The 12,151-nt window shown below is 47.3% G+C and overlaps 1 protein-coding gene across 1 annotated transcript; it reads right to left on the reverse strand.

Annotated features, from left to right (window-relative positions):
• Window positions 1-7,449: 7,449 nt before the first annotated feature.
• Window positions 7,450-8,374, reverse strand: LOC118477002 (uncharacterized). Its single transcript, XM_035967490.1, has 2 exons — window positions 8,104-8,374; window positions 7,450-7,851 (listed from the first exon to the last, which is right to left on the reverse strand). The coding sequence occupies exon 2, from the start codon at window positions 7,810-7,812 to the stop codon at window positions 7,576-7,578; it is 237 nt and encodes a 78-aa protein (XP_035823383.1). The 5' UTR covers window positions 7,813-7,851; window positions 8,104-8,374; the 3' UTR covers window positions 7,450-7,575.
• Between the last annotated feature and the right edge of the window lie 3,777 nt (window positions 8,375-12,151).

The raw sequence follows: 12,151 nt of genomic DNA on the forward strand, positions 1-12,151 counted from the left end.
TCGGACACGCAACTTGGCCACCTGGACTAAAACCTGTGAGTCCCGAGCATGTATCAAAGGACAGCAAATGTCAGACAGGGAACCCTATGAGGTGTACTACTAATGCTTCCTAGCTAAAGCTGTGTACAGATCTAAATCCCAGCAAGGCTGCCTCCCGAGGATTGTTGACAACCTTTTTAGAAACGCTGGTATCCAACCTCAACACATCAAGCCTGCATCCCAGGCAGGGGGCCAGGTACCAAGGAGGAGTCAACAATATCGCACACAGCAGGAACAAGTTGGAAATAGATAAGTGCTAATACTGCTTAACAAATAGTACTCTTGAGTACCTTACAAAAAGCGAAAGTATTACATTTATTTTCGAGTGGAGCCCTAGTTCCATTTCTACTCTGCAAGTATAAACTACCTCTACACCAGTAAGGGCCGCGGGATAGCTAGCTCTGAGCGGCTCGCTAGCGGAGGCGACCACATCAGCACCGACGGTGGTGGCCACCTCTGCATCGACGACTCACCAAGCAGCGGCGACCATCTCAGCATGTACACCGCTGCGAAAGGGTCCTCGCCCCCGTCTTCCTACGGGCGGCGACAACAAGGCCATTAAAGCCAAAGAGCCAGAGGTCCGGTGGCAGGTGGCACTGACGGTCTCGCCAGCGGAGGCAACCACCTATGCAGTGGGGAGCCTCACCAGCGGCGGCGACCACCTCAGCACCGACGACAGCGGCCACCTGCGCACCAGTGCTGTACCGGCGAATGGCGGCCGCCCCAGCGTGCGCGAAGAGGTCCTCGCTCCCGTCCTCACTGCGGGAGTGAGGACAAGACCATCCAAGAACGCCGCCTCCGCCCCCACGGCATACGACATCTTGTACGACCCCCCGGTGCAGCCAGCGACACGTGATAAGTCGTGGGTGTGGCCGACCTGCGCACGGCGTGACCGTCGCCCGTGCGGTGGATGGACAGCCACGCCCCGTCCAAGCGGCAGGAGGCAGCGCCGGAGGCGGCACCAAAGCCACCCAGGCCTAGGAGCCAGACACACGGCAGCTAACATCGCCTCAGACGGCCGACCCCGCGTAGCCGAAGTTCGCCTCCTTCGCAAGGCTGGCGAACACCCTTCTCCCCCGAATGCTAGAGGAAGAAGCGGGCCGCCAGCCCATGTGGAGGGCAGGACCCCGACTTGGCTCGCCCTCCTCCCCAGCGCGGATGATGAACATCCTTGAAGCTGAGGGCAGGGGAGGCTGCAGCCCGGCTCGCTTCTCTCCACCACAAGGCTGGTAGTCATCCTTGTGGATGACCACCGGCCGGAGGTTGCGACCGGGCTGCATGATGAAAATCCTTGAAGCCGAGCGATGGCAGAAGAATGCCAACCCCCATGGGGTTGCACTCCTCTAACAACAACAAGAAGAAGACAAGATCGGCGACGCCGCCATGAGCGCGAGCTCTTCGGCGATGAGATCGCCGGAGGAGACGGCCCTGACGCGGATCCCTCCAGAGAACACCGGCGCACCCCATCTGGAGGCCTAGAAGGCGGAAGGGCGCGATGGTAGCAAGAGGAGCGACGCATGTCTACTGCCCGGGAGATTGACTCCTTTTTAAAGGCAGATCTCCCCACTCGCACCCCGGAAGCGTCACGAGCGAAGTCTCCCCCGACGTGCACCAAGGTTCCCACCTTATGACACGGGGGCCAGGCCCCACATGTCATATAGACTGACCCGAAGAAGGAGCGTGCGACTACCCCATGGTTATGCACCCCTCCATTTTCGGCAACCAGCGGTCAGGAAGACGAACCGCCGCACAAGGGGCATGCAACCACCCCACGGTTAAGCGCCCCTTCATCTTCGCCGTAACCAGTGGTCAAAAAGGCGAACCGCCACGAAAGAAACGTACAACCGCCCCGCGGTTGAGCACCCCCTCAACTTCGTTGCAATCGGTGGTCCAACATGGGGCCCAGGCCCACATGTCATGCTACCGGCGCGCCGGTTACCGGGTGCAGAAAAATCGCACCGCCGCTTGCACCAATGCCACGTCTTCTCGGGGCCGTCACAGAACTCTGAAAAGATAAGTTTTTCAGAACCAGTGCAGCGACTCGAGGCACCCCGCGCATGGCCCAGCAGTGACATTAAGTACGGAGGTCACGGGCCAGTCAGCCGTGGGAATAGGCGTGGTAGACGGCATGACCATAGGCGGGCCGATAGTAATTACATCAACAGGCGCGCAGGTGCAGCAGGCCAACCACCAATCAGACTCTGGTCCCACCTGCAGACTCACATTCTCCTCTGAGGCGGGCCCGGGGGCCACTGTCGGTACCCTGAATTAGGGGTACCCTCTTCTACAATATGAAGGCGCTACACCCGTACGACACCTCCAGGTCACACGAAGAGCGGCATCCGACCCCACCACATGGGCAGGCCTAAGGGCACCACGTGGCGAGGAAGGATAATAGGTCCCAGGAAGCACCGTTGGGTCCAGACCTCCGCTGAGGAACATCGAACCCCTGTAAGTACGAGCCCGGAGCTCCCGATGAGACATGCTGGGTCCCCCCGAGTGAGGTCCGGGCCTTGGCAGGGTCCCGGGACGGAGAGGACCCCGGCACTAGCAAGGGTCCGGTGCCGACACGTGTCCAGGCCTTGCCCTACGCTCCCGCTCAGGCGGAAACCTGCCGCGGCCGCATGGCTTGTGGCCCGTAACGTAAGCCAACGGGCCGAGCCTGACATAAGGCCCATACGGCTGTGCAATCTTTGCATTTATTGCGGAAAGGACGCGGCGCCTGCCACCACGCTGAAGGGCGACACGCCCTCTCATCATTTAATGCGTCATGTCCAATCCGCTAGCAGACGGCGTCAGGGTCACCCAGCAGACGGCGTGCCTGACCAGTCTGTTGGCAAACAATGCGCTCGTGCCAAGCGGCGCACAGTACCCATCACCCCTTCTACAAGAAGCTTCCCCTGCACGCCGAGGATACGGAGATCTCGAACATCGGGGCACAAGAAGATTGCCCCAACAGCAAACATTGGTGGCTCCAAGCGCTATATTCTTTATGTCCCTGGGCCCACATGTTGGGGCCCAGCACCTTTGTGCATGCCCCCCTTCAGCTATAAAAGGGGAGGCATGCGACGTTACACACAAGCTCAATCTTTCAGGCTCACTCAGACACTCACAAGTTCATACAAGCTCTCAAGCAATACATCACACAGTGGAGTAGGGTGTTACGCTCCAGCGGCCTGAACCACTCTAGATCCTTGTGTGTTCTTGTGTTCTTCCCATTTTCCAACTAACAAGCAAAACGCTTAGGACCCTCCTCATCTTAGGATTTAGGGCGGGTGCACTCCGCCACCCGGCCGGAGATTTGCTCTCCGACACTCTCCTAGCCTTACTCTTGTGCCTTCTTTGTGATCTTTATTGTAAGGGCGAGAGGCTCCAACTTGTGGAGATTCCTCGCAAACGGGAGAAAGACTATAAGGAAGAAAGTCGTGGTATTCAAGTTGATCAATGGATCACTTGAAAGGGGTTGAGTGCAACCCTCGTCCATTGGGACACCACAACGTAGAAGTAGGCAAGTTTCACTTGGCCGAACCACGGGATAAAAATCACGTGTCTCTTGTGTTGCTTTCTCTGTGATTGTTGTGTTCACAAGAACTCGCTTCAAAGCTACTTAGTCGCACTAACACTTCTATAACTAAGTTTTGTGGCTATTTAGTGTTTGGTTTTACAGGATCACCTATTCACCCCCCTCTAGGTGCTCTCACAATGCTTGTCCAAAGAGGATCACCAACACACCCGCTCAAAGCAATGTACAAGGCAAGCAACAAACCCTAGCTTCCGGCAAGGGATTCAGCATTGCTAGAGTCAACCAAGTCAGTGTTGATGCTACTGTTGATGGGGCTGATATTGCTATCGGTATGTTTTATATTAATTCAATTCCTGTAGCAATATTATTTGATCCTGGAGCTATGCATTCGTTCATTTCTGCTCGCTATGTCAACACAGATGAGTTACCACTTCAAACTATGCAAAAACCACTGATAGTAATTACCCCTAAAGGGCCTATTGAACTAAATTATATGACCAACAGATTAACACAGACAATTATGGGAATGGAATTCTGGTCTATGACTATAGTATTAGAAGAAAGCAGTATAGATATGAAACTTGGTATGTCATGGTTAAGGAAAGCTGGCAGTTATACATTGTGCTAGGGAAACTGTACAACTCACCAGTCCAAAAGAAGAAAGATTTGAAGTCATGATTACCATAACCCCCCTACCAGACCCGTCATATATCTAGTAGATGGTAAATTTGTGGGCAGAAACATCCGTCATGAGAAACATCTACGAATGGCGCTACAAAAGTTACGGGATAATCAGCTCTATGCCAAGTATAGCAAGTGTGAGTTCTGGATTGACGAAGTGCCATTCCTTGGACACATCATCTCCAATGGAGGAATATCAGTGGATCCGGTTGAAGTAAGAGAAATAGTGGGATGGAAGATAACAAGCTCGATTACTGAAATCCGGAGTTTCTTTGGACTCGCGGGTTACTACCGGTGATTTATTGAAGGATTCTCCAAGATTGCTAAGCCTATGACCTCACTATTAGAGAAGGGAAATGAGTTTAAGTGGTCTCGTGAATGTCAAGATAGTTTCAATCAACTGAAGTTAAGATTGATGTCACCCCCAATGTTGATTATGCCAGATCTCGTTACGATGCGTAGATTATTATTATGTATTATGTACTCATGTTTGGTGTGATGTTAATTTCTACTATACCATGTCTGTTTGTATTGCTTCGAGTGGACGAACCAGTGATCGAGGATCTAGGTGTTCAACAGGTGGAAGTTGCTGAGTAGGAGCTCGTTGAAGGCAAGTTGTGCCCTTGACCACTTTTATTTACCCAATAATGTTCTCTATAATCATTTTGGCATGCATTGGCTTAATTTTGATGGGACCCAATAGGTCACCCTAGTTTGGTCATATTTACATCTTGTTTACCCCTGAACTTTTGGGTAGCCTTGGCTATTGCTTTATGTGGTTTTGGGTGTTGAGATAACTATTACACATGGTCATTCTTTATTATTATTTTTCTATTCTGTTCATTATAAGATTATTATGTTAATTGGAATATGGAGGATAACTTGAGAAACACATGCAACCACAAGGTTGGAATGGGATGCCCTTAGCTGCCTAATTAGGAAAGCTAGTGGAGGTCTACCTTACCCGAAAGGGTCAAGGGCTATAGGGGAGTTGTCGGTGTAGTGAGGTTCTCGGGGTGATTTTGCTGCGATGGCGGTCAGACGGGGGATTTCTTAATTGCGCTCCCTAGAAACTGTAGCGAGTTTTCTGAAGCTAGTGGAACTTTGTAAAGGCCTCGTAGTGTTACCTTGTCATGTCTCCTTAGTAGAGATGAATGTCACTTCTAGACCCCTTGGCAACTGGGTGACATGACTTGTGGGTAAAGGGTACAACCTCTGCAGAGTGTAAAACTGGTATACTAGCCGTGCTCGCGGTCATGAGCAGCTCAAGACTCTCGCATGATTAATTCATAGAATTAAACTCAATTTGTCATTTGCATCGTATTGTGGTTTTTATTAATTTTGATCTATTATTACTCTGGTTTGGTATCTACTTACACTTAGTAACTGCTAATAAAACTTGACCAACTTATTAAAATCAATGCTCAGCTTTAATCCTTATTTGTTGATCAGCCTTACACTTCACATGAGCTCCCACCTTTGGTGAGTTCATGCACATTATTCCCCACAACTTGTTGAGATATGATCTTTTGTGAGCTCACCCTTGCGATATATAAACCCCCATAGGTGAAGAGCAGGTAGTCCAGGAGGAGGTCTACAATGAGGAGTACGAGGTTATCTAGGTGGCGTCTCCGAGTCAGCTTTATGGCACCAAGGAATAATGCTTAGTCCGCTTTATTGTTCTCATTTATTTTTGTAAGACTTCCGCTATGTAATAATGATATTTGTGACATTTATCTCTGTACACTTTGTCATTATATGTGATGTTCTTCTTTGGCGCACATATGAGACGTACCCGGCTTTACCCCTTAAATCCGGGTGTGACAAAAATTGTGGTCCACGAATTGTGAATTGTATTGGAAGTTGCCACAACATTAAACCTTGTAGGGGATGGTGGATGCTTGAATAGGGACGCATGAACATTAGTGTGACAAATAATGATTCAAGATTTCCATGATATAATTGCTCTTAAAAGGACAATATATATATAATAAACATGGGACATACATTGATTAGCATAATCACTGAAATACAAGTACAACCAGCACACACCTACATATTTTAAACCAGACATGGAAGGAACTTCAGAAATCACACTCGCTCGCATTATTCAATTTAAATTTGCATGTAACACATCAAGGCATGATAAAGTTTAAGGCTAAACAATGCAGCACAAACTAGCCCCCGGTGAGGCCGTGGAGCTTGGAGGGTGGCGCAGCAACTCCCTGGCCGCAGACAACGCCCCCGGAGCTGCCCTTGACGGAGTCCGGGATGTCTGCGCAGTTGTATGCTGCTGCGCATGCACAGCAGCAGTGCCCGGAACTGGGCGGTTGGGAACCCATGGCGTGGAAGAAGCAGCTTCCTCCTCCACTAGGAAATCCTCCGAAGTCTCGGCGCGGTGCTCAACGATTTGCACCATCATGCTGAGCAAGAAAACAAGCAAAAATCTAAAGCCTAGACCCCTACCTGGCGTGCCAAATGTCGAGAGGAAATTCTTCGGCCGGGTGGCGGAACGCACCCGCCCTAAATCCTAAGATGAGGAGGGGCCTAAGCGTTTTGCCTGTCTAAGCGATGAACGAACACAAGAACACACAAGGGTTTAGAGTGGTTCGGGTCGCCGGAGCGTAATACCCTACTCCACTGTGTGATGTATTGAGCTTGAGAGCTTGTATGAACTTGTGAGTGTGTGAGTCTAAGTGAGCTTGAGCCTCTTTCTCGTTGGGGTCCGGACCCACTGTTGTCATCATGGAGTATATCGTCTCCTCCGGTCACGTGGCGGCCTCGGTGCTGCCCACGTGGTGGGGTCAGGCGCTGTTTGCCACATGGCTAGAGGTAGCCGCATGGACTTCGCGCCTTCTTACTGTAGTAAGGGGTACCCCTGATTCAGGGTACCGACAACTTTGTTATTATATGTGATGTTCTTCTTTGACGCACATATGAGACGTACCCGACTTTACCCCTTAAATCCAGGTTTGACAAAAATTGTGGTCCACGAATTGGTGAATTGTATTGGAAGTTGCCGCAACATTAAACCATGGAGGGGATGGTGGATGCTTGAATAGGGACGCATGAACATTAGTGTGACAAATAATGATTCAAGATTTCCATGATATAATTGCTCTTAAAAGGACAATATATATATAATAAACATGGGACATATATTGATTAGCATAATCACTAAAATACAAGTACAACCAGCACACACACCTACATATTTTAAACCAGCCATGGAAGGAACTTCAGATATCACACTCGCTCGCATTATTCAATTTAAATTTGCCCGTAACACATCAAGGCATGATAAAGTTTAAGGCTAAACATTGCAGCACAAACTAGCCAATATATGGCTCTGGTCTAACCACAACGGCCTGACCATTGACGATGTCGTTGTAGATACAAACACGTATAGTGCCTTCCACGAGTGGTGATGGGGCCTCATTTGGAGGGAGTACTCGAACTTCTGTTATATCTGGCCTCTCTTGACGGATAATATTAACTGCATCTAAAACCGGGAAGCCAACCACACCGGGCCATGTTTCGGGTGTTAAACCAATCTTGATTGCCTCCATCTATCAGCGTATTATCCTTTTGTTTTCTGACTTCTGAAGCTGTTATAATTGTAACAAGCATCAATAATCAAGACAAACATACACAATCAAAAGAAACACAAATAATTTAAAAACGTAATTCTATCATTTTGGCATGCATTGACATGATATTATGGTAGCCATCATTTCATTATACTAAGCACTTGTCATAAAACAATGTATTACTATATACTAGTCGAGCACGTAATAAGACCAACAAATATTTACAACAAAATTGATATAAGCACCGACTAACAAAAGATAGATGCCTACCTGCAAAGAAGGAAGTAGCCTGTATATGGAGATGGTACGTGCTCTATGTATGTCACTGTATATATAGACGGTCACTATTTGTATAACATGTCATCTCGTTGATAACAATGCCTGTATTTTTTGGACACTTAGGTAGAAGACACCATCATATTTATAGTCATCGATGATAACGGTGCGTCCAGTTTTCTTCTTTTGCTTAGTAAACATCGGCACATGTTGTGGTTAACAGCATCATCATCTTCTCTAATTGTGGATTGTGCTGTATGTTATTAGCTGGCAGATAGTCTGGTTTACTTATGCCAGACTCACGTGTTAATATAAACTAGCCCGTTTCTTTTTCTTCAGGTAATCAATGCAAGATGGAGGTGATGAAGTAACTATTCATGCCAGCAATTTTCTTCAGGTTAAACCAGCAATGAGAAGTATCTTGGTTTACCAATTCATGCGAGCAATTTGCCGAGTAAAACCTTTGAACATCTCAAGGACAAGGACAGAGTGTGGAGAAGAATTCAGGCCGGGGTGGAATCAACGACGCTGTCAAATGCAGGTAAAGATGTGTTGATCAAGGCAGTGGCTCAAGCTGTACAAACATATGCTATGGGCTATTTGGATCTGACAAAATATCTATGTGATCAAATCAGTTCTCTCATATGTAAACTTTGGTATTGTTTCAATATGGCAATATATGCTTGCTAACCTATTCTTTATTTTAAATTATACTTCTAAGTGCATAACAAAAGTTATATATATCTAGAAAACCTAAAACAACTTATAGTTCAGAACACTGGTAGTAAATAGTAACTTGGGAGAACAACAATTTATTAATAGTCCAGGGACATTGATCACATGAAAGAAAAGTTGTACTCGTTCAGAACAACAATGTATCGCAGTTTTTAAGATGGTGATGCTGGATTAATTGACGATCACTGGCTCAGATCAGGGTTGGCGATCTGAGGTCCCAGCCGAAGCCATGCTTGACCCTCCACTATCTCCTTCACTGGTGTAACATCTGAAGCTAGGAGAGTTACGGATTAGAGTTGTATCATTAGAACAACAATCTTGTCATCCAAATACCAAGAGTAACCTACCGATCCTTTCTCTTCTAAGGAACCTGCAAAGAGATGCCTTGGGATCCTGGGGTATATCTGCAACATTATACGATTTGGGAACAGTGAGCAAGACAGAAATTAATCATTCAGAGAAATGCCACGTGCATATGAACAAGGGAAGGGGGTGCACGAGTTAGCTACCTGCTCTTGCACTCTTCTGGACGTTGGCCACAGCAGTTGGTGCGGCTGGCACTGCTGCGATCTTGGTGCTGTCAGTAACGATTGCAACTGTGGAGGAAGGCAGGCAGCAACGCCAGGGTTCTGGGCGCGGATGAACCCTTGCTGGCCCTTGCCATCTGGTCTTTTGCCTTCTAACGGTAGGGAAATCGTCGAACACAAGGACCTTCCTGTTGGGGTCTCCTTCTCTGCCGAAGTTTCTTAAGACGGATAAATTGTCTATATGCAACAAGATTGAATGCCGAAGCTACAATGAGCATATGTAAAGCGCTAAAGGATGACACCTTCGGTTTAAAGTGGTTACCAAGGTCCACCATAATATTGAGCTGAAGAGGAAAAGACCGGTTAATCACTGGTGTTTTGTATCAGGATTATGTATATATGTTAAGGTCACAAATGTATTTTTATCGGGCTATATCCCGTGCATATAAATGGGTGAACGGTACTCACGTACTGCTCACGCTGGATTGTAATTGGTCTCGCGTCATTGCCTCCAAACAAGCCGAATGTATCGATATAATACAAACTTTGATAAGTATCTATATCTTCATTATGAAATAAATATGTGGCTTGATTTTACATCTTGTAAGTAAATTTTCATATCTATGAATGATGAGGACTTGTTTTTCATAACCTTCGTCTAAGATTCATTATACCTGAGAGGGAATAATGCTTCGAATAACGAGTGTCCTTTAACGCTTAACAATTGTGTTGTCTTGTTTTATGATATACAGCAATAAAAAACAAGTGAACAACACTTCCCACCACCTGAGAATCAGTATATTTCCCGTTGTCAAGTTTGGTAGCCAGATTATACGCAAGAAAAATCTTCAATGAGTTAAAGTTTGAAGTTTCAGAACTGGCGTGGCGCCGTTTTTTCATTCATTAGTTTTGGAGTGCCAGCGTCTACGTATTCATGGATTGATCTTTTACCATTCAACCACCACTTCATAGCAAGAAAGTTTTGGCACACATCACAAAAACTGTGGTCTGCCACACTTTGCTAGAGATTGTTTGGCGGAATTTGGCTTGCAATGAAATGTGAGAAGCCTTTTGAACAATACTATTAAAATATTAAAATCAATCATGGATTGATCTGCATAGTTCTTTGCTGCTTGGTGTGTCCCGTGGAGTTTGTGCTGAAATTGGGAACAAGACAATGTGCTCACAAGTTCAGCAATTTTTAGTGGCTCCCATTTACCCCTCTTTGGTCGCCTCACCGGTCCATCACATCTAAGCATCATGAATTGTAATACCCAATTTGTAAATAATAAGAAAATAATTAATTCCCTTATATGTTTTGCCCTCTATATATTACAACATAGGAAAAACCATGTTTAAAGTGAACAATTAACTAATGACACATAAATAATCTATGTGTCATGTTGGAGTTTATTTGTGTGTACATTTAATAATAATAATATTTATAGAAATCCATTAATGTCCAAATTTGGGTTTAAGACCTAGTTTGCAATTTAGAATTTGGAGAAAGAGAAGGAAAAATACTATACAAAATAAAATAAAATAAATATATAAATAAATAAATCCTTCCATAACGGTATATTCAATTTGTACATTTAATATGAGTGCAAGTTCACAATCAAATTTGAATTCAAATTTGAAATCTAAAAATAAAAAGGAAAAAAGAAAACATAATAAAAGAAAAAAAAGAATTTGAAACCTAGCTGGGCCGAGGAAAAGGGATTTGGCCCACTAAGCGCTTCCGTGCAGGCCGCCCCGTCGCGGCGCAGTCAACCACTGACATTTGGGGCTCAACTATCAGCACCCTTGACCCCGCGCGGACTAGTGTTTGGTTTCACTTATACGCGGGCCCCACCTGCACTATTCCTCTCCCACGACCGTAACAGCCCGCGGCGAAATCGCGGCCGGTGATCTCGCGCCCCCATGGCCAAACCGCACCCGGACTTCGATTCTCGCTATAAAGTCGCGCCTTGCACCCCACGACCGCGTTTATCCTTTGCCAGCCGGTCCCGACCACCCAACCGAGCACCATTACCGTGGAGTGACCGTCGGTAGGGTAGCCGCCAAATGTCCGCCCTACTGCCAACTCGCCGGGGCGTTGCAGTGCACTACTGGGGTCGCACCACATGTCGCTAGGGCATCGCCGGGCAGGAAGGGCCCGTAGGCGAGATGGGATTGCTCGCCGGACTCAGACTGGACCAGGGAGCCGCGCCATCGCATCGTCGGACCCGCCCTCGCGACGAAAAGCTGGTATCACTGCTCTGGCAAATTTGCCTCCCTCTTCCCTTTCTCGCGGCATAGTTTTCGTTCTGGTTGGATCGATAGGCCGCCGATTTGCCATACTCCGGCATGGTCTCTGCCGCGGATTAGTGTGCGCCGCCTCATTCGTTGATCAGGGGACCAAAGGCCGAGATTTGATTTCCAATGGTGCGCGCTTCGGCCGTTAGATGGTGTCTGTGCGATATGGATCAGAGTGATCATAACGATTCACGGGGAGCGGTCTTGGGCTGTCCATCTGATCGGACGTGATCGAAGTGAGGATGTTATGGAGCCCTAGATCGCTGATCCGACGGTTGAGTTCGCGTATTGGTTCATGGAGTTGACAGTCTAATCTGGGCAGTCAGTTCTTGATCCGACGGTTCGGATCAGGGGTTACCGCTTTGAACGCGTCACTTTGCAAAAGAGCCCTTGTAAGTTACAGGAATCAACCCGCCGTCTGTAGACAGTGTAAAAGAATTGCAGACAAACCTGGAATCTTGTAAACTAGCCCTTGAACTCCT

This window comes from Zea mays, chromosome 4 (genome assembly GCF_902167145.1).
Source record: "Zea mays cultivar B73 chromosome 4, Zm-B73-REFERENCE-NAM-5.0, whole genome shotgun sequence".
NCBI classification, from domain to species: Eukaryota; Viridiplantae; Streptophyta; class Magnoliopsida; order Poales; family Poaceae; genus Zea; species Zea mays.